This window comes from Cricetulus griseus, assembly GCF_003668045.3.
Source record: "Cricetulus griseus strain 17A/GY chromosome 1 unlocalized genomic scaffold, alternate assembly CriGri-PICRH-1.0 chr1_1, whole genome shotgun sequence".
Lineage (NCBI taxonomy): Eukaryota > Metazoa > Chordata > Mammalia > Rodentia > Cricetidae > Cricetulus > Cricetulus griseus.
The window spans coordinates 83,733,557-83,754,722 of NW_023276807.1; the positions used below are offsets into that span (position 1 = coordinate 83,733,557).

Here is a 21,166-nt window from a genome sequence, read left to right on the forward strand (position 1 = left end):
GGGATTTTTGTTATTTTTTAAGTACATTTTTAATGCCAAAGGTTTTAAATATAAGAGTTAGCCGGGCGTTGGTGGCACACACCTTTAGTCCCAGCACTTGGGAGGCAGAGGCAGGCGGATCTCTGTGAGTTCTAGACCAGCCTGGTCTACAAGAGCTAGTTCCATGACAGCCTCCAAAGCCACAGAGAATCCCTGTCTTGAAAAAACAAAACAAAACAAAAAAGCTACTGTATATGTTTAATAGGACTTAGTCTAAAGTCTCACAAATCTGTGTCTTACTTGAACTTATTAGGTCTGTTGATTACTTTAGTATCTGCAAGCCAGGCATAGTAGTAGTCTCATTATTTTAGGGGGAAACATCATTCTCCATAAGAGGACTTTGGACTTAATGAGTGATTCCAGAACTGGGCAGGGAAATACAAATTGGCTCTTAAAACTGTTGTTGTGCCGGAAGATTAAGATGAGCACCAACTGATGGGAGCTTAGGGGCCTCACGCTGGTCTAATCCAGGACAACTTGAGCATAATCCTAAAAATTTAATGATGGTAATAATTACAACACGTTGAATAAATGAATTCATCAGTCATAGTGACACATCACATAAAGAAGCAGGGAGCCCTTTAGAGACTGCCTTCTAATACCGACTGGATAAACAATTAGAAAATGGCCATTTCACCATCCCCAGTTTCACAACACATCCAGGGAAGATTATCCAGGGATATTTATAGAAGTAAACATTTCTCACAGTCACCCCACTATGTTATAAAGAGACACAGAAGGCTTCACAACACAAATACGTGACAATGACACTTTAGGTGATCAAATTTATCATCAGTAAAAGTGGTAGAAACAGACCATTTGTGCCTCCTCACAAAATGTCATTGCAAAGTGCATATATTATCAATACATTATTGTTGCCCAAGATGAATCCAGAACTGGCAGAAAATCAAATAAGATATTATTTGGGACAAGTGGGCATTCAAGATGGACTGAAGTATTGCATCAATATTTGTTTTCTTGGCCATGGTGTAGCTCAGTAGTAGGGATCCAATCCTCAGTACCAAGAAAAGTATATGTTTTTGGTATGCATTTTAGGCATTATAATGGCAATGTAGTTATACAGAAGACAACTGAAGTATAAACACTACACTTACGCTAACGGAATAGGTTCTACATAGGAACTAGACAAGTTGCTCCTCTTGTGTGTGCATTTAAACTCTCTTACAACCCTCATTCCTTAAAAAACAGTCAATGAGTGAAAGCGAAACAGTTCAGCCACCCTTCCTAGCCAATCCCACTCCCCTAGCTGGACTGACAGGAAAAACAGGAAACACTGGTTCATAGCATCCACTGAGGCAGGACACAGTTGGTCTCCACAGCCCTGACAGCAATAGTTATAAAATCTCACCAAACTGTGGAGGAACAACATCCTGAGAATTTTTTATTAATACTCCAAAGAGAACAGAAATATTATTCAAGCAAGACCCTGGTGTTGTTTTCCATGTTGATACCCTATTTTGTGGTTCCATTCTCATAATCTAATGCAGACATTTTTCTTTTTGGAAAAGTAAGCAGTCTTCCAACAGACAAATGACGGCTCTCACTGCATGCTCAGCATTTATCGCAGATAGGGATGAGCGGAGGAGCTGGCAACATCTCTTGAATTAAGAACACTATTCTGCTGCTTAGTGAAAATGACTCAAGAAGGAGAAAAAGAGAAAAGGCCAAGGGGACAAGCTGCTGCCTTCCCTTCAGAGGGTTTCCACAAACCCGATTCTTGCTGGCTAATATGGTATAATATGCCCACCTAGCTGCAAGGAAAGTTCAGAATAGAGAATTTTCTTTTCCCTCTTCATTGAGCACAGTGCCAGCCTCCATCTGTAACATAAAAACACAGTAAGAGGCTCAGCCTTTGAGAGCACTGGCTGTTCCAGAGGACCCAGGTTCATTTCCAAACACCCTCAGGAGGTTCACAACTGATTGTAACTCTAGTTCTAGAAATCTGACACCCTCATCTGAGAGCACTGCATTGCACATGATACAGAGACAAGACATACATGCAGGCAGAAACCCACAAACCCACACATAAAATAAAAATAAATCTTAAAAAGAAATAGTAAGAACTGGGAAAATAGTTATCATCCAAACCATGGGCTATATTCTTTTCTTTATCTTTTCTGAAGACCATTCCTGAGACCTAATGATTGTTTTCCAATTATAATGTCAAGCTGGTAGCATTTGGAGGGCTGGCTCAGTGATTAAGAGCACTGCTTGTTCTTCCAAAGGTCGTGAGTTCAATTCCCACACATGGTGGCTCACAACCATCTGTAATGAGATCTGGTACCCTCCTCTGGCCTGCAGGCAACATAAAGACAGAACACTGTGCACATAATAAATAAATGAATCTTTAAAAAAAAAAAAAAAAAGAGTACTACTGCTCCTGCAAAGACACAAGTTTGGTGCCCAGTACCCAACATCAGTTGGCTCAAAACACTTGGAACCCCAGGTCTAGGGAAGCTGGCACACTCTGGCCTCCATAGGTACCAGAATTCACATTCACATACCCATACATAGATATACACACAGACATGCAATTAAGAAGCAAATGGTGGTGCACGCCTTTAATCCTGGCACTCTGGAGGCAGAGGCAGGAGGATCTCTGTGAGTTCAAGGCCAGCCTGGTCTACAAAGCAAGTTCCAGGACAAGCTCCAAAGTTACACAGAAAAACCCTGTCTTGAAAAAAAAAAAAAAAAGAAAGAAAGAAAAGAAAATCACATTGCCTAATGGGCACACGTCTTTAATCCTGGCACTCAGAAGGCAGAGGCAGGCAGGTGGATCTCTGAGTTCAAGGCCAGCCTGATCTACAGAGTGAGATTCAGGACAGCCAAAGCTAAACTCTGTCTCAAAGAGAGAGAGAGAGAGAGAGAGAGAGAGAGAGAGAGAGAGAGAGAGAGGAAGAAGAAGAAGAAGAAGAAGAAGAAGAAGAAGAAGAAGAAGAAGAAGAAGAAGAAGAAGAAGAAGAAGAAGAAAATCAAGTCTTTTCTAAAAGTAAAGATGTGTGCTGGGGATGGTGGTGTACATCTGTAACCCCAGCACTCAGGAGGCTAAAACAGGGGTGCAAATTTGAGGCCAATCTGGACAAATAAGCAGAGCAAACTAAAGAAAGCAACAAAGAGGCTGGGGTGGGGCTTAGTGGCACAGTACAGACTTAGCATGTCTGTGGCCCTGGTATCATCACAGCACTAGGAACAGACTGTAACAGATTTCTACACCAAAGAGGTACTATCTCCATTTCAACAGACAAGAAAACTGGAGACTGGTTCCAATGCCTTTAATGTCTCAAACCACACTCTCTCCATGAAGTTGAGAAAAGGAGAGTGGAAGTAACATTCTAAATATAACAATTTGTGGATTGTTTTACAAGTCCTCGGAAAGTTGGAAATGTTTCTAAACCCATTTGTACACACTCGGAAGTAACTGTAACTATAATTGAAAGCCATTCATCCACTCATTCAAATCTGCATTAAGGCGTCTGCCATATGTACAAGCCTGCATTAACAGCTAATGGCATTACAAATGTGACACTTTTCAAATGATGCCACCTCTAAAGGACATAGCAATCTAATAAGAGTGGCAAGTAATTTAACCTGAACCCCAGCTGAGTGCACACCTTGCTAAGCACAGAGAAGTGGCTGGGAGACGCTGTCACCCGCCTTTGTTATTAGTTCTTTGTAAAGCCGATTGTTAGACAGGCGATGTCTTACCCTGTAGCACAATTAAAGATTAGTTTGAATTTTCAAAAAAAAAAATGTGCTTAAAGAGTGAAAGATGACTCAAGATCAAATTAAATCTTAACAGAGACAGTAAGTTTGTAACACAGCATACAAAGGAAGGTACAAGTAAGTTAGCAATAAAGATTAAACTTGAATTACTTTTAGGATTTTCCTTTGGCAAGTTAGGATCACAATTTCAGCATGTTTAGAACAAGGACTTGTATCTTTTAATTAAGATTACCACACAAAATGAGTAGTGGTGGTGCACATCTTTAATCCCAGCTCTCAGGAGAGAGAAGCAGGTGGACCGGTGGTGAGTTCCAGGACAGCCAGGTCTACACAGAGAAACCTTGCCTCAAAAAAACAAAACAAAATAAAACAAAAACAAACAAACAAAAAAAAACAAAAACAACCAAACAAGCAAAAAGATTACCATGCACAAATGCCATAATTACTCTAGATGCAATAATACGTAGGATTTTTAGAGTAGTGTAAAGTATTTTAACACTTTAGCTATCAAAAATAATTTGGGGGATTAGGGATATAGCGCAATGGTAGAATTCATGCAAGTATGTGTGAGCCCTGGATTTAATCTCCACCAAAAAAAAAAAAAAAAAAAAAAAAAAAAAGGTTAAAAAAAAAAGTAGCCATACTATAGATAATTTAGCAGTAAATTTTAAGTGGAAAAATTGTAAATTTCCAAGTACCTATTTTTTCTGTATATTACTTATTTTAAAAATGTTTCAGAGAAAAGTTGAAAATACTTATTAAATTAAAAATAGATCTTCAAAAGCTAATAGTTCTCTCCATACCAAACTCTTTTCCCTACCAAATATAAGTGTACATTATCAGAACTAATCCATTTATGACAGCTGTGGTTCTCCAACCCCCAAAACACTTTGAAAATACAAAATAATCATTATCATAAACAGCACACATAGGGTAAAGCTGTACTTTAGCAATCAGATCACCCATTATGTGGATTCAGCCTTTTCCAACATGATGTTCCGGTCCAGCAGCCCTGCATGTGTGAGAGTTGTCCCCACACATGCTCTGGTCACCACAGTGCAGGGCTGCAGTCCTGAGGCTGCACACAGAGAGGCTCAGTGAGAGGAAACCTTGCAATTCAGGTTCATTCTTCAGAATTTTCTTCTCTACCTTCTTTAACCTCTTCAGTGTTTTCCTTGCAAGAATCCTGGCTGTTGGCATCAATAAAATAGTTTTCTTCCTCATTCTCTCCTTCTTCTTCATAAGAGCTAAAGGAAGAAATGTTATTAATCTGTCAATGTACATGCACATGGCTCTGTGTGACCATGCCACCATGTAGGTGGTGCTCCTCCAGGCCACACGCTCCGACAGCTACTAGGAGAACTATGGAAGCACCCGTGGGGAATTAAGTATTCCCTGACAACCAATTTATCTTGAAACTTGACTCCTATTTCTTTCTTTCTTTGGGTTTTGGAGACAGGCTTTCTTTGTGTAGCCCTGGCTGACCTGGAATTGGCTTTGTAGACCAGGCTGGCCTCAAACTCACAGAGATCCACCTGCCTCTGCCTCCCCAGTGCTGAGATTAAAGGTCTGTGCCACTGACTGGTGAGTCCTCATATTTCAATCTAAAGCAGCTCCCCCAACTATAACCATATACATAGTACATACATATATACACACACATATGTGTATACATACATATATATATATATATATATATCAGAAATATAAGCTTGATGTAAGAACAAAATGTTTTTTGTTCTTTTTTTTTTTTCTTTTTTTTTTTTTTTTTTTTTTTTTTTTTGGTTTTTCAAGACAGGGTTTCTCTGTGGCTTTGGAGGCTGTCCTGGAACTAGCTCTTGTAGACCAGGCTGGTCTCGAACTCACAGAGATCCGCCTGCCTCTGCCTCCCAAGTGTTGGGATTAAAGGCGTGCGCCACCACCGCCCGGCAAATGTTTTATCACTGTGTAACATTTATAGTGTGTCAAACATGGGGAAACACTAGAATATTTCACAGGTTCACATGCACTCCCTCAAGTAAATGGTTTTAAAACAACAGGAAAGCGCAGAGCATGCTTCCCTGCAGCTGCTACCTTTCTTTATCCGATGTGCGGCTTCTCAGCTCTTCTCTGGTGAAGCTCTCAGGCGCCTTTCCACCTTGGCCTTTCTCTGAAACAAACTCCTCAGACAGTCCTAGAGCTTCTAGAGTGTTAGAATAGCGCTTTTCTGCTGCCATCCTTGCATTTCTCTATAGGAGACACAAACCTTTTCAGATGAGCGCAAACACTGCAAATTTCTATTAAGATGTATGGATTTAAAGGCACCACTGAAAACTATGATGACAGACTCAGCGACTGAAATATGCTTCTTCTATGACTGACATGTTTAGGCATGGACCAGGAGAGGACAGGTACAAGAATGCTCAAGGCAGTATTGTCTGTAATAACTGAGCATTGTGAGCATCCCAAAGCCTGGCAACATTTGGAGGGGTGAGTAAGCTATACTACAGTCACAAATAGAAAAATGAATAAACCAGTCAGTCAGCTGCCACAACATGGCATGGCAGATAACTTACAAATGTGACACTGAGCAAAAGGAACCCTCGGAAGAACACAAAAGAATGTATTTAACATACTAGATATATTTACAGAAACAGGAAAAACTGAAAACAAAGCAACGCTGATCCCAGGTTAGAGGTGATGACCCCTAGAGGAGGTGGCTGCATAAAGATACCTCCAGAAAAGATCAATAAGGAAAGAGAGTTATGGGCCACACGCGATGTGGTCCCAGGATGCAGGAGGCATAGGCTGGAAGAGGCTTAACACAATTTCAAGGCTAGCCTGGCCTACACAATGAGTTCCAGACCAGCCAGCCAGGATATACAGCAAGACCTATCTAAAAAGCAAGCAAACAAAGGTCACATGTCTGCTTCAGTTTGGAATGTAGGACAGCATGGTAGTGGCTGTGTGGCTCTTTTATGCATCCAGTGTAGTTCTGTGTTTATGTGCCACGATTTCAGACCATCAGATATAAAATCATCAATACTGCTATCTTTACTGGATGGAAGAAAAAAAGGGATAGTTAAAGTTGAGTTCAAATATCTTGAATGTCACTTCTTGGAGGTCCACAGGAATTTCAATGATCCTTCCACAGTTGCAGCTAATTGAGGGCTAGGATGCAGTTCATTGGTAGAGAAGCATTTATATAGACATGCTTGGGGCTCTAGGTTAATTCCCTAGTTCCAAGAAAAACCAAACCAATGAAAAAAAAAACCCAAACCTAAAAAAACAAAAGCCTTCAATCCTAGCGCAAATGGCCTGGCCACCAAGCCAGGGAGGGCCACACAGTAAGATCCTGTCTGGAAAAGCAAGGCACAGTTGTCACAAGTTGAAAGTCAGTCCTGAGCCCATAGACTTCAAGCAGCTAGCTACTTGGTGACAAGGTGCTCAGTGTTGGTTTGAGCCCAGTCTTAGCTCCTCTGAGCAGATCTTACAGGACATCTGTGGCCAGGAATTCCCTTTGCACCTGCACCTAAAGCAAGGTTCTTGAGGAACAGACCAGTTCTGGGGAACAAAAGCACCACATATTCGGAATGTTACAGTGCCCATCAACGCCCAAGAAAACAGGAAACCACAGTTGCTCAATCTAGAATTCTGTAGGAGAAGCCAAAATAGCAAAGATCAATTGTGAGGGATATTATCATGCCTTCCAAATACTCTGGGAGACTGAAAAAGACACATAGTTTCAAACTTTTGTTAATTTCACCACTGTCAGTGACAATAGTTTTTAAACAGTGCAAGTGTGACAGAGTCTCACTGTGTAGTACTGGCTTTTCTGGTCCTATGTAGACCAGGCTAGCTTCAAACTCAGAGATTGATCTGCCTCAGTGCCCACCCCCCAAGTGCTAGGATTAAAGGAATGTACCACGGTATTTGACTAACCAAATCCACAAGCTCTAGGTTCACTGAAAACCTTTGTCTCAAAATTCACCTCTGGTGTACACATACGAACACTCGCACGCACGCACAAGTGTAAATGTGCCCAGAGGCTGTAGAACACCAACAAGTCTTGGTGAACTAAAAACCAAGCGAGAAATGAGAACTGTGCTCCAGAGACTACGGAAGTGAACAAAGCAAGCTGAAACAACTCCGATGCACTGAGGACACCATGGGTTAGGCATGGATACAGTGCTAGTCTAATCCACAGGAAGTCTGGGATCTAATCCCAACACCATGTAAGCCAGGAGCGGTAACACAATCTGCAATCTCAGCACCCAGAAGGCGGCAGTGGATCAGAAGTCCAAGGTTGTCCTTGGCTTCATAGTGAGTATGAGGCCAGTCTCGGCTACATGAGACCTGCCTCAAAATAAGACTGACTTTCAACTTGGGGCAACTCTACCTTATTTTTTTTTAAGACAAGATCTTGCTATAAATACCACCCCCCCCAAAGTAAAGATAACAGTATTGATGATTTTATCTTTGATGGTCTGATACCATGGCATATAAAGACTTAGAACTATCTGGATGGTGGTGGCGCATGCCTTTGACCTCAGCACTAGGGAGGCAGAGACATTTGGATCTCTGTGAGTTTGAGACCAGCCTGGTCTACAGAGTGAGTTCCAGGACAGCCAGAGCTACACAGAGAAACCCTGTCTTGCAAAATCAAAGCCAGAGAGGGTGGCAGGACCAAAGGCAAAGGACATAACATGGAGAGTGAAAGCTTAGGAGGGTGAAGTGGGAGACAGGCTAAGGCTGCTAACAGGAGGGCTGGGACGACGTGGGGCGTGGGAGGGAGAGGGGTTGGTTTGATTTGCCCTGCTGTCATGAAGCTCTGAGTTTGATCCCTGGCGCCGCATAAAATCAGTTGTAATGGCACACACCCGTAAATATAGCACTTGGGAGGTAGAGGCAGGAGGAAGAAGTTCAAGTTCACCTTGGCTTTGTAGGAGTTTGAGGCCTATGATGCTTAGGACCACATCTCCCAATTAAAGGCTAGCAAGAAGCACAGGGAACTCCGCCACTCTGCTGTGAGCTGTGAACATCCTCTAGGAAGAAGGGCTAAGGGAAGCAGATCAACTCAGGTTCTGACCCTAGTTTGCTATTTACTAACTACAAACCTGACTAGTTCCCTTCTTTGGACTTGAATTATATGATAACCTCCCCTTCCAGGCAATCTTGGGGAAGTTAACTGAGACCTTCCCTGAAAATGAGAATGAATGGAACCCACGGGAACAGACGCCAGCACAGGTGTCAAGGAGTACTAACTGGTGCCCATTTTGACAGAATGGGAAAACAGAAAGGTCTGACTTTTTGGCTTTTAATGCTTTTAGACCTGGAGAGATGGCTCAGTGGCTAAGAGCACTTATTCTTACAGAGGGCCTAGGTTCACTTCCCAGCAGTCATGGCGGCTCACAACTCCAGTTCCAGGGGATCCAATGCCCTTTGGTCTCTGCAGGAACAGCAAGCACATGGAGCCCAGGCATGCATGCAGACAAAACACTCACAGCCACAAAGTAAAATAATTTAAATAAACACCAAATTTAAAATGTTTTTAAGAGACAGGGTCTCACTAAGTTGCAGACACTGGTCTCAAACCAAATGTTTTAATTCATCAGCGACCTCTCAACCATATCCCGAAGACTCACAAGAATAGCAGAACCAGCCTGATTAAAAAGAACAGGCACTAGCTGGGCGTGGTAGGGCACGCCTTTATTCCCAATGGGAAACAGAGGCAGATGGATCTCTGTGAACTCGAGACCAGCCTGGTCTACAGAGTAAGAACCAGGACAGCAAGGGCTACACAGAGAAACCCTGTCTCAACACAAACAAACAAACAAACAAAAACCAAAAACAACAACAACAACAACAACAAAAAAGACACTAACAGCAGGCTGTGGCAGGAATATCTTGAGGCACACTGGGTTAATGGAATGTTCTTTATTGAGCTACAAGCCTCATCAGATCTTAAGCAAAATTACTTCCTTAGTGGATTGAATGAAGCTGCCCCAGAAACAGCGTCTCAGCAATACTAGGGCACAGGAGAAAGATGAGGCTCAAGCTTGGAAACTAGAGACCCTGAGAAACAGAAAGCTGGGGATGGCTCTACATTCCAACAAACACAACCTGGGCGACTCTTTCGAACAGCATTGGCCTCTGCTGCAGTTTTTCATTTCGCTCTTGCAGTTCTCGCCGATATTCTTTCATCCTTGCCTTTTCACTCTTTCTAGAATCAGATAAAGGTAATGGCACTTTAAAAAGTCAGCTACGGAAGCTGCATTAGGACATTTACTTCAGAAGACAAATCAGAAATTCAGAGCGCACAGTTCAGTTTGGTTCCTTTTCTAGACCGTAAGATTCTTCTAAGTGGAGAATAAAAGTCCTAGGTTCTGAAAGCACACATTGTACTGCCCTGGGGACAGTCTGCACATTTTGATTTCAAAAGTCTTCAAGGTGTAAGGTATTTAAAAAAAAAAAAAAAACCCGAAACGTGTCTTATAAGTACACAAAAACTAAGAAAATCTGGTCCAAATCAGGTATGTTAAAAAAAATTCTTTCAAAACCAAGACCCTGCTCTCCCCCTCACCTCCAATAAGGTCACCTAAAGGTCAGTGGCAACACTGCAAGAACCTCACTGTACTTATTCTTTGGACCAGATCCCACAATGAAGTAAACTGCACTGTTTTTCTCTAGGTGAGATATACTAAAAGCAATCAAGGCAAGAGTCTCATGGGTATAGAAAATAATACTTTACAATAGTTATGCTTACTCATTGAAAGTTACTAATGTCTATAGGTAAACTCTGTATTCATCAAACTAGGCTCTGTCAGTGGGCTAATGCTATACTGTAAAGCAAATACATGTATTTGGTTCTTATAAATCAGATGAAAGGTTAATAAATCATATTACTTACCCAACTTTGGAGGAGAGATTTTCTTGCTTAAAAATGATCATTTGTAGGTGTTTGCAACACTGGTTTTCAACTCTGCTCTAGAGAATTCTAGTATTCTGCGGCTGCTGTTAGTTGTCACAGGGAAATAGTCACAAGATACAGTATGTTCCCAGTTCTACAGTTGGTTGTAGAGTGGGCTTCATTGGCATATATGAGGTCCTGGGTTTGATCCACATATCCCCAGCACCATATACATGTGTATATATGTATGTATATATGCCAAACATTTAAGTAATATATAAATAAGAACACACACATATAAATAAAAAGGTTTTATGTTGGTATTTAAAGCATAGCTATTAACTAAGGCCATAACAGAAAATGTTACTGTTCCACAGTCTTGTGACTTTTGCTCTGGAGGCGAGTGTATACACCGATTCTCATCAAATGTGTATGTGCACATATGTGTATGAAAAGTTGAGTAAAAACAAAAATTATTTAAATACATAAATACATAAAGCTGCCACACCATTTTCATATCTAGGTATTCACTGGCTAAAAAGGAAGGAAGGAAAAGCAAGGAAAGGGAAGGGAAGGGAAGGGGAGAGGAGAGGAGGGGAAGAGAGGGGAGGGGAGGGGAGGGAAGAGAAGAGGCTGAGTTTGGAAGTCAACGTTTTCGTTCAGGACTCTCCCGAGATACCTGAGCTGGTTTACTCTGGATTTAGACATCTGGGCTAAGCCCTGATGTGAGTCATAAGCCTTAACCCGGGTTGCCACGAGTTTCTGCAATTCTTTCATTCTTTGCTTCTGTTTAGTTAGGATCCGATTTCTCTCTTCTTCCAACATTTTCTTTTCCTCAAGTGATTTCCTGAGGGCAACAAACTAAGGCTTAATTCCCTTTAAGCCAAGGAGAAAGTTGTCCAGCAAAGGTTTAACCTGGGATAACTCAGAGGCTGAGAAAAAAAGGCAACCTTTTGACCAAAATCTGACTCATGTCATTGGAAATCCAAGAGACACTGATGGTATAAACTTGTCTATGCCCAGGAAACACAGAAATCACATTCGTTTCTTAGGAGAGCATTCCTAGCAAATGATATCCTACCGTATTGTACAATACCTTACAGAGAAGTCAGCAATTTCAGATTTACCAAGCTAAAACCCCCCAGGGCTGTATATGCCAGCACAGTGACCACATGTCAGACAGCGCACACCCAGGGCTTACCTGATGGCTTGTTCCCGCCCTCGGGAAGACAGGGTAGGCATCGGAGGGCTGCACCGGCAAGGCCTGGGCTTTGTGCATGCACTTCTTACTGGTGACTTAAGCCTTGGAGATGGATGAGGCCAGAGTATTTCTTTTAGATTTTCTTCATCTGCTCTAAGGTCTGCCAAGACCTTCTGTCTTTTAGCAGAGTCACAAGAGTATTCATGAAGACCACACTGTTTACAAAGAGTTGAGTGTTTCTGAAAACTGGGTTCTGAGGAGGACTCCTTCCATTGTTTCTCAGCAAAATTTCCATCATCAGGGCACAGGCACTTGCACTTGTGTCTACCCCTTGGCTTTCCAGGACTTCGGGGGACCCTGAAATGTCCCTGGCCCTGCCTACAAGGCCAGGACGAATTCTGCAGCAGTTCTCGGGCCTTCAGCTGCGTCCTGATGTCCCTATAGAACTCGTCATCTTTTGACTTGTCATTTGCAGCTGACCTGTAAATTGAACGAGGCACAGGTCTGGCTTTAAACCACTTCGTCTTCCTTTTAGACTTAAAAAGGTCTCTCAGCTGCTTTTCACGGATTGCTTGCTTCTCTTCCTCCCTGGCAATGAACTTAAATGGCTTCTGGGAGGCCAGGAGCGCGGCTTTGCTCTTCTCCTTGGAGGTCCTCCTCCGCTCTTCATTCTGCCTGACCATATCCTCATAAAATGGTTGCAGTATGCAGGAGGGGGCAGGATTGGCTCGGAATTTCTTCTTACACTCCACATCGTCATCGTCATCCCTCTTGAGCAGTTTCTGTCGACTCTGGGGATCTGGCCTTGCTTTCTGGGCAGCCTCTCTCTTCTTCTGCTCTCTAACTGTCATCTGAAAGGGCACAGGCACCGTCACTCTGGGCACCCAGGGTTTTTGTTTCTTCCTTGTTTTCTTAGATGTTTGGACGTCAGAGTCATACTGCATATAATCTTCTACAGAAAAGTCAGTCCACATGTTGTTGATGAGCTCCTTGGCGTAGGCTGTCATTCTGCTTTCCCCGGGGGCCTCTCTCTCCAGGCTGGGCAGCTCCTCGTCAGAAGTAGTGGACAGGGAGGGCGACTGGCCTATGTCAGGCTCTGAATACGATGTCACTAAGCCAGGGTGAGGGCAGTTCTGTTCCGATACAGAACTAAGGAAGAAGAAGAAGAAGAAGAAGAAGAAGAAGAAGAAGAAGAAGAAGAAGAAGAAGAAGAAGAAGAAGAAGAAAAATTAGGGCACACTTTCAATTTTATACAGCCAAATAGTAGGATTAAAGTAATTACAGATTTTCTAAGATGAACGGATAACCAGCTGTATAAGAGAGTAGCTGTATAAGGATCATGAAAATTATCGTTTGTATTTAGAATAGAGCTGAGAGAGGATATGACTTATCTAAGCAACTCACTTTCCAGAGAAGGGAGCTGAGGCGCCAGCTGCTCCCCATGCCTCACTTCTACTTATCCCAGAGTCACCATCTTGAATGTGTCTGACCACGTCACTCCTACCTGAAGCATTCCTCTTTGCTCTAAGTCTGAACTGACAATCAGTCAGGACTAGCCTGCTGCTCCCCCCTTCCCTCCCCTAGCCACCGTTCTTAGAGTCCTTTCCCACCGTGCCTGGTACACACAGTTGCTTCTGTCTCGAAGACTACTCCTTGCTTCCTATATCTGCTATTCCTATTCCTCTACCAAGTTTGAACTGAGTTGGGCATGCAAGTGCATGCTAATGGAGGCCAAGACTGGAAGGATATGGAGTTCAAGACCAGCCTCAGTGAGAGCCTGTTGAACATGCATTCAGGGTTTGATCTCCAGCATGGTTTGGAAACAAAATTGAACTTATGGATGACATTCTTGTTGAAAAATGCTTTCCTGCCTCCCACCAGCAACTGAGCATGACCAGCTGCTCCTGTTTCTGAGGCACTGGAGTGTCATGTTGTACCACCACCTCTCTGGGTGTCAGATCTTAGATAGGCCTGGCACACAGGAGATGCACAGATAGCTAACCAACCGGATTAGGTAAATGATCAGCTTACAGTTTCAAAAAAAAGCAAGTTCACAGGAGAGATGAACCTTGAAACTAGATTGATTAAAAAAAAAAAAAAAAAAAAGGAACTAAAAACTTGTATCTTAAAACTTGTAGCTCATGTTAACCTATTCTTAAAATTAAACTTTAATTTTCATTAAGAAGGCCCACCTGGTTGGGCATGGTGGTGGATGCCTTTATTCCCAGCATTCAGGAGGCAGAGGTAGACGAATTTCTGTGAGTTTGAGGCCAGCCTGGTCTACAGAGCAAGTTCCAGGACAGCCAGGGCTACACGGAGAGACTTGATCTTAAACAACAAAAGGCCCAGCTCAAACAAGCATGGCTTTGTACAACAGAAGTTCTAGCGTCTGGGAGGTGGAGGTGGGGGTGGGGGGTAGGTAGGAGTTCAAGGCTATCCTTGGTCACACTGCAAGTTTGAGGCCAATCTGGGCTCTATGAGACTCTGTCTCAAAAGGAGAGAGAAAAAAATGGGCATGCTGGCTCATGCTTGTAACCTCAGTGCTTGTGAAGCTGAGGCAGGAGGACTGCTGAAAGTTGAGGTCATAAGGGAATATGGTAAGTTCTAAGACCCATCCTGGACTATATATAGTAAAGATCATGTTTCAAAAATAAAAAAAAGAGTAAATAAGCAAAGCAGCCCAGACTAAATATTTTGCTACATATCTGTAAGCATAAGTAAAGCGAGAAAATACAGGTGAAGGAGCAGGAGAGATGGCTCAGCAGTTAAGAGCACTGGCTGCTCTTCTAGAGGACCTGGGTTCAATTCCCAGCACCCACATGACAGCTCACAAGTCTCCATGGGCACCAGGCACACATGTGGTGCAGACAAACATGCAGGAAAAACACATTAAATTACAATAAAAACAAACAAGCAAACAGATGGCCACTAAATGACCCTCAAAGCAAGAGGTAACTTAATAAACTGATAAGCCATTAAACATTTTGAATAAAATCCCACCTCTATATATCATTAATACTAGGAAGGACCTAGTCTGTCTATCTCCTGTGTGCCAGGCCTGCCTGAGATCTGACACCCAAAGACATGACACTCCAGCGTCTCAGAAACAGGAGGTCATGCTCAGTTTTTGGTGGGAGGCAGGAAAGCATTTTCAGCAAGAGTGTCATCCTTAAGTTCAATTTTGTTTCCAAACCATGCTGGAGATCAAACCCCAAATGTATGTTAGACAGGCTCTCACTGTTGCTGAGGACCTGATATTTAGAAGCAAATACTCCAGGATATTTTGTTTCATACTTAGTTTAAATATTTATCTTAGGTCAGTCCTCAGATGACACCGAGCACAAACTTACCTAGAGGAGACACTAGAATAATCTTCCCTGGTGATCACTGGCCAGACGTCTTTTATATTTAGCTTGTCCTGGTACATTTTCTCTAATTTTGCCATGGTTTCTGCATGGGCGGCCTTTAGCTCTCTTAGTTTCCTGAAATACTCTTCATTAGAGTGGTAAACATCAGAAAAGTCCACAATGTCCTGGATTGTCACATCTTCTTTTTCCCTGGGAAAGCTGTTACCACTAGCCTGATGGGAGGAGAAATCCATTATATGCTATTTTAAATGAAATAAACAATTGATGCTGATCCAAACGCTGGTTCTTACATATGTCCCACTCTGTAGCCCAGGCAGGCTGCCTCTGCCTTCTGCTCCCTGGGATTAAAGGTGTGTTCCACCAAGCCTGGCTTCAATCCATTTTATAATGGTTAGGTACCTAGAAAACTGACAGTAAATATTCAAGTTGGGACACTTAACACTGCAGAAGACAGAATGGGACACTGCTACGCAGATTTCAACCAGAAGCCTCTTCTGAGTTGTGCATCTTTGCTGACAAGAGAGAAGCTACTCTCCTGTACCTACAGCCAGCTCTTGAGGGGTCCCTGCCTCGGGGCTCCAAGGGTGTGCAGTGGAGAGAGGGCAGGCCCAGGGACAGTTCTCAGTTGCTCTTCCAAGGACCCAGGCTGGGATGACCTTGGAGGGGAGAAGGACACGGGGCAAAGAGAGTTTCAGAAGGGTCACTGCTGTGGGCAGCAAGCAAAGTAACACCTGTGTATGGCAGACAGTTTGGGCAGGAGAAGTGAGCGTGGAGAAATACTGCATGTACACTTGCATGCAGGAGACACTCCACATACAAGTCAGGACTGGAGGGTTCTGACTGGACTTTCTCTCATCCCTTTTACCCATCGTTCTGTTCTTTTTAAAGAGATAAAAACCTCACTTTCTAGAGCTACAGAAGCAGCTTAGTTGGTCAAGTGCTTGCCATGCAAGCATAAGAAGCCATAAAAAAGCCAGGCGTGGTGACACAAGTTTGTGACCCCAGCATTGGGGAGATGAGACAGGACCTGAAGCTTCATCAGTGATCTCTAGATTCCAGTGAGAAACCCTTCCTCAAATAATGATATGATTTCATAAAATAAGTCTGTTGAGCCTTTCCAATGGGAAAATTCAGAAGAGTCCATTACAAATCATACCTTGGGCTGCAGAAGGGCCTTGGCTGTAAGGTGTCTGCTGAGCATGTACCAGACTGTGGGGTTATTCCCAACACAACGAGAAAGGAGGGGATGGATGGATGGATGGATGGATGGATGGATGGATGGATGGACAGAGGGCCATATTTTTAAGATTATGTGCATACCTGTGTGCATGGGTGAGTACAGGTGCCCATGGAGCTGGGGGTTCAATCCCCTGAAGCTGGAGTTACAAGTGGTTGTGAGTTGCCTGGTGTGGGTGCAGGGAACCAAATCCCAGTCCCTACAAGAGCACCAAGTGCTTTAACCACTGAGCCATCTATCTAGCCTCAGATTTTTGTTGCTATTTTTTTTAAAGTTTTTGAGAGGCTGGTGTTGTCCCACTTGGAATAAATTCTAGAAAACAAATGAAATGTAGAAACTTGTTATCAACAACTCATAGGGCCAAAGACCTATTTAATGTATGTCACATGAGTTGCTTAGGAGAATTTGTTGCTTTTGCAGAGGACCCAGGTTCAGGTCCCAGGTTCATAAACGTGGTGACTCACAATTCTTAACTCCCGTTCTAGGGATATAGCGCCCTCTTCTGGCTTCCACAGGCACTGCGCACACATGGTAATCACTTAGACCTGCACAGACAACTGCCTCACGTAAATAAAAATTGATGGGGGCGGGGGCTAGAGAGATGGCTCAGAGGTTAAGAGCGCCAGCTGCTCTTCCAGAGGTCCTGAGTTCAATTCCCAGCAACCACATGGTGGCTCACAACCATCCATTATGAGATCTGGTACCCTCTTCTGGTGTGCAGATACACATGAAAGCAGAATGTTGTATACAAAATAAATAAATAAATAAATAAATAGATAAATAAATAAATAAAAATCTTAAAAAAATGATGGGGGCAGGGGGGATGAGCAGAGTTCCCCCAAGGCCCTGCATTTGCCCCCTTTCTCAATGCTCGCACTCCAGAAGTCTGCACAGCATACTCGCCCACTCTCCACTCAAACACCACCTCCAGAGAGGTTTCGTGGACTATCCCCTTTGGAATGGCCACTCTCCCAACTCACTGAGTCCTCTTCTCCACTTCATTTCTCCAGAAGTGTTTACTCACACCATCTGCCCCGTCCTGGCTGATCTGTATACCCGGGCCTGCTCCAGCTGGAGAAGGGTTTGTACAAAGGCAAGAGTTTATTTGCAGGGTTCTTTCTTGTTCTCAGCTTCTAGGAAGGAGCCTGACCAAGAACAGATGTCCAGTACATATTTGTGGAAAGAAAGAATGTACAGTTAAAGAATATGTAAGCTTCCACCACAGGAAAACAGCAGTGTTTCCTTTCGCAAGACTGAGCTGTGTCTGGAAGGGCAGGTTGCTGAAGGACCACCTGATCTTACTGAATACAAAGGAAAAGGCCCATGATCCTAACATAAATGAAAACCTAAAACTCAGGCTGTAAAACTGCCAGTGTGTTATAAACATATGCCCTCTAGGAGAACAGTGGGCAGTTTTCAGACAGAACACCCGTGGCTCATTCTCTCCCCCACAGACTCTCTAACAGGTCCTATGTCATCTACACTGAAGACAGCAGGGGACTGTGGCCTGGAAGAACTGTGTGAAAGGGAGACACAGCAGGGTGGAAGCAGAGACAGGCCTGAGGAGCTGCACACACACACTGAGGTCTGCATGTGGCTACTCACTGTTAATGCAAGCAAAACTCAAATAAACTCTCCTGGTTGTTTCACTTTTTTTTTTTTTTTTTTTTTTTTTGGTTTTTCGAGACAGGGTTTCTCTGTGTAGCTTTGGAGCCTATCCTGGCGCTCGCTCTGGAGACCAGGCTGGCCTCAAACTCACAGAGATCCGCCTGCCTCTGCCTCCCAAATGCTGGGATTAAAGGCAGGCGCCACCAACGCCCGGCTGGTTGTTTCACTTTTAACCTAGAACAGATGAATGGCTGCGAAATAACTCCTGATTCTAGTTTTACCTTCGCCCTTTGCCCCAGGATCATGTAGTGTGCCGGACACCACATGCAACACTCGGTTATCTTCTCCCCTCTTGATAGTTAAGCTTTTCATGTTGTAAGCACCACTAGGTAAGGCACTAATCCTGAGATTGGCTTGACCCACTTACGGATGAACCAACCCTCTCTGAGGTGGTACTAGTGTCAGCACCATGAGGAATTATTTGTGTTGTGGTCTACAGAGTTTATCTGAAGTTCTGGAATTCTTCCTAAACTTTTCTTCTTTTCAGTGCTGAGCCTGGTAGCACTCAGAAGGCAGAAGGACCCTGAGTTCAAGGTCAGTTTGAGCTACATAGTGACTCGAGACTGGCCTGTTCTACATGAGGTCCTTTGGACCCAGGCACGGAGGCACATGACTTTAATCTGGGCGGTAAGTCTCTTTGAAGCCCAGCCTGTCTCCATGAGTTCTAGGCCAGCCAGGGCTACACAGTGAGAGACTGACTCCAAAAGAGAAGAAAAGAGGGGAGAGAAGGAGGAAGAAAGGAGGAGGAAGGAGTTTTACAACAATGTTGAGTGAGATATGCATACCTCAGCCTCCAGAAGTACTGAGATTATAGCTGTGAGCCATTGCAGCCAGCTAATGTTTGAGATTTATTTGTTTGTTTGTTTATAGTTTGGGACAAGGTCTTGCAATGTTGCCTGGGCTGGGCTGGAACTTTCCATGTAGTCTGGGCTGGTCTCAAACTCACAGTTCTTCTGACCCAGTTTTCTAAATGCGCTAACATTATATATTTGGAAAGGAGACTATATTCAGTGGTTATCACCATAACTGACATGTAGCTTTCCAAACAATAGACAACATTTTATGAATGCTAATACCAAATTATAGACACCAAGCAATGTCTAGTGATACCTGGCCTGCTCGACACCTTGTGTTCCTTTGGAAAATGGCTCCCATTACCCCAGCAACTATGCTTGCATTTCCCTTGCTCCTCTGGCTGCTCCCAGGCGTACCCACAAATTGCTCTTATAACCCTTTCTTTAGGAAAACAGAAACCACCAGAGGAACAGTCACTCATCTTCCCACCTACTCCCCTCTGGAATACACTGTTCTCTATTCTTCACATTTAAGGATCTGAAATCACAGCAACTAACATGCCACCCACTGTTTCTCAGTGAATATGGGATCCTCCTGACCCTTATCGTAGTCCTCCTCCCATGGTGGCTAATCCTTAATCTCTCTCTCTCTCTCTCTCTCTCTCTCTCTCTCTCTCTCTCTCTCTGTGTGTGTGTGTGTGTGACCTCACTTTTTGAGTGGGGGCTCTCAGTAAGTTTCAGGGATGTGCCTGTCTCTTTCCTTTCCAACACTGGGATTACAGACAAATGCCAACATACCAGGTTTTTACTTGGGTCCTGGAAACCCAAACTAAGTTTATAATGTAAATCTTTAGTTAACAGGCACTCTGAAATATAACTACAACTATACAAAGAATGGATCTTTATGCCACAACAAGCCAAAGTATAAATTAATTTCCAAGTAAATTATTCAAACTGGCAGTTGTTATAATTACTACTAATTTATGTAAATTACTTCGTAGAAATGACACTCATGCTTTCCTTTGGTTCTTATTAACAACTGAACAAGGTAAAAAAAACGGAGACAACTATAGTCCTTTATAGATAAGGAAAAGGAAGTCATGTCCTAAAGTCACCCAGGATCCAAATACTTCTCTCCATCAAATATTCTGTCTTCTGTAATCTATTACAACTTATACTGAATGGTAGCTTTATCAAGTATAAAACCCGTGCTAGGATTCTGAGCCTCACTCATGTTCAGCTTCTCCATCTGCTTTAATCTAAACAACTTCAAGTTGGTTGCTTTTCAAAGTTTGCTACAGGCTAGGCTTGGTGTCTCATTACATTTAATCCCAGTATTTGGAAGATGGAGGATCAGGAGTTTGAGGCCATCCTAGACCAAAAGAGACCCTGTCTAAAATAAAACAAAAAAAGCCAAGGTCATGGGTCGGTTAGTACAAACACTGGCCTAGCAAGCACAAAACAAAAGTCTCCATCCAGTCCTAGCACTGCTAGGAAACCAAGTGTGGCAGGCACATGCCTGTGTGTCTGGGTCTTTGTATCAGCATAGTGCTAGCTGAAACTCAAAGTTCTGGACTTTTAAAGTGAATAGAAGCTGGGCATGGCACACACCTTTAAACCTAGCACTCCAGAGGCAGAGCTCTGCGAGTTTGAGACCAGCCTGGTGAATTCCAGGACAGTCAGGGCTGCATAGAAAGACCCTGTCTCAAAAAAACAAACAATTATTCCCAAAATATGCTAGAGAATAGGAAGTAAAGTTCTGTTCTTTGCACACTCTAGAAACAGCTATAAAAACGCTCTCCAAAAAAGTTCTGCAGCAATTTTTAGTCGGGGCAGAGAGCAGGGCACCTCGTTTCCACCGGTCCCCGCCGCCGGTGAGGACCAGGACTAGCCGTAGCCCCAGCCCGACTCCCACATTACCAACGCCCGCGCCGGCCGTGTCTCTGTCTTCTGTTCCTCCTCCAAGGCCACCGCCAACGCCGACGACACCAAGGTCTCCAAGACGTCTTCGCGTTCGTTCTGGGCGACCCTTGGTTCGGTGGTGGGATTCACCGGCAGGTGGAGACTGCCGGACACCAGCCTGGCCGCCCGGTGCAGCGAAGCCATCTCCCGCCTCGAGCCCGAGCGCCCGCGCCGGCCCGGGGCGGGTGAGCTGGCGCCGCCCTCGACTTCGCAGATCCTGGTTTGGGGCGGGCGGTTACTAGGGGCTCGGTTACTAGGTACGCT

At 43.7% G+C, this 21,166-nt stretch overlaps 1 protein-coding gene across 5 annotated transcripts; it reads right to left on the reverse strand.

Annotated features, from left to right (window-relative positions):
- Window positions 1-3,315: 3,315 nt before the first annotated feature.
- On the reverse strand, window positions 3,316-21,118 carry Fam161a (FAM161 centrosomal protein A). Of its 5 annotated transcripts, XM_035452740.1 has the most exons (8): window positions 20,861-20,998; window positions 15,532-15,648; window positions 15,224-15,453; window positions 11,874-13,022; window positions 11,352-11,519; window positions 9,886-9,985; window positions 5,857-6,011; window positions 3,316-5,030 (listed from the first exon to the last, which is right to left on the reverse strand). In XM_035452740.1, exons 3-8 carry the CDS (start codon window positions 15,316-15,318, stop codon window positions 4,907-4,909), a joined length of 1,791 nt encoding a protein of 596 aa, XP_035308631.1. In that variant the 5' UTR covers window positions 15,319-15,453; window positions 15,532-15,648; window positions 20,861-20,998; the 3' UTR covers window positions 3,316-4,906. The 5 variants fall into 5 exon arrangements, 4 of the variants coding, with proteins under 4 accessions (XP_035308631.1, XP_027243824.1, XP_027243825.1 ...); XM_027388023.2 differs by lacking the exon at window positions 15,532-15,648 and having other exon boundaries at window positions 20,861-21,117; XM_027388024.2 differs by lacking the exons at window positions 11,352-11,519; window positions 15,532-15,648 and having other exon boundaries at window positions 20,861-21,116.
- Window positions 21,119-21,166: the final 48 nt, after the last annotated feature.

What these genes read in the sequence shown, in the direction of transcription:
- Fam161a (XM_027388023.2), bottom strand. Translation starts at nt 21,046, where the DNA reads ATGGCTTCGCTGCACCGGGCGGCCAGGCTGGTGTCCGGCAGTCTCCAC. An exon ending in GGGCGGGAACAAGCCATCAG is followed by an intron (nt 11,520 to 11,873) that starts GTAAGCCCTGGG and finishes TGTTGCCCTCAG; the next exon opens with GAAATCACTTGAGGAAAAGA. An exon ending in TGTTCGAAAGAGTCGCCCAG is followed by an intron (nt 6,012 to 9,885) that starts GTTGTGTTTGTT and finishes TGTCTCCTATAG; the next exon opens with AGAAATGCAAGGATGGCAGC.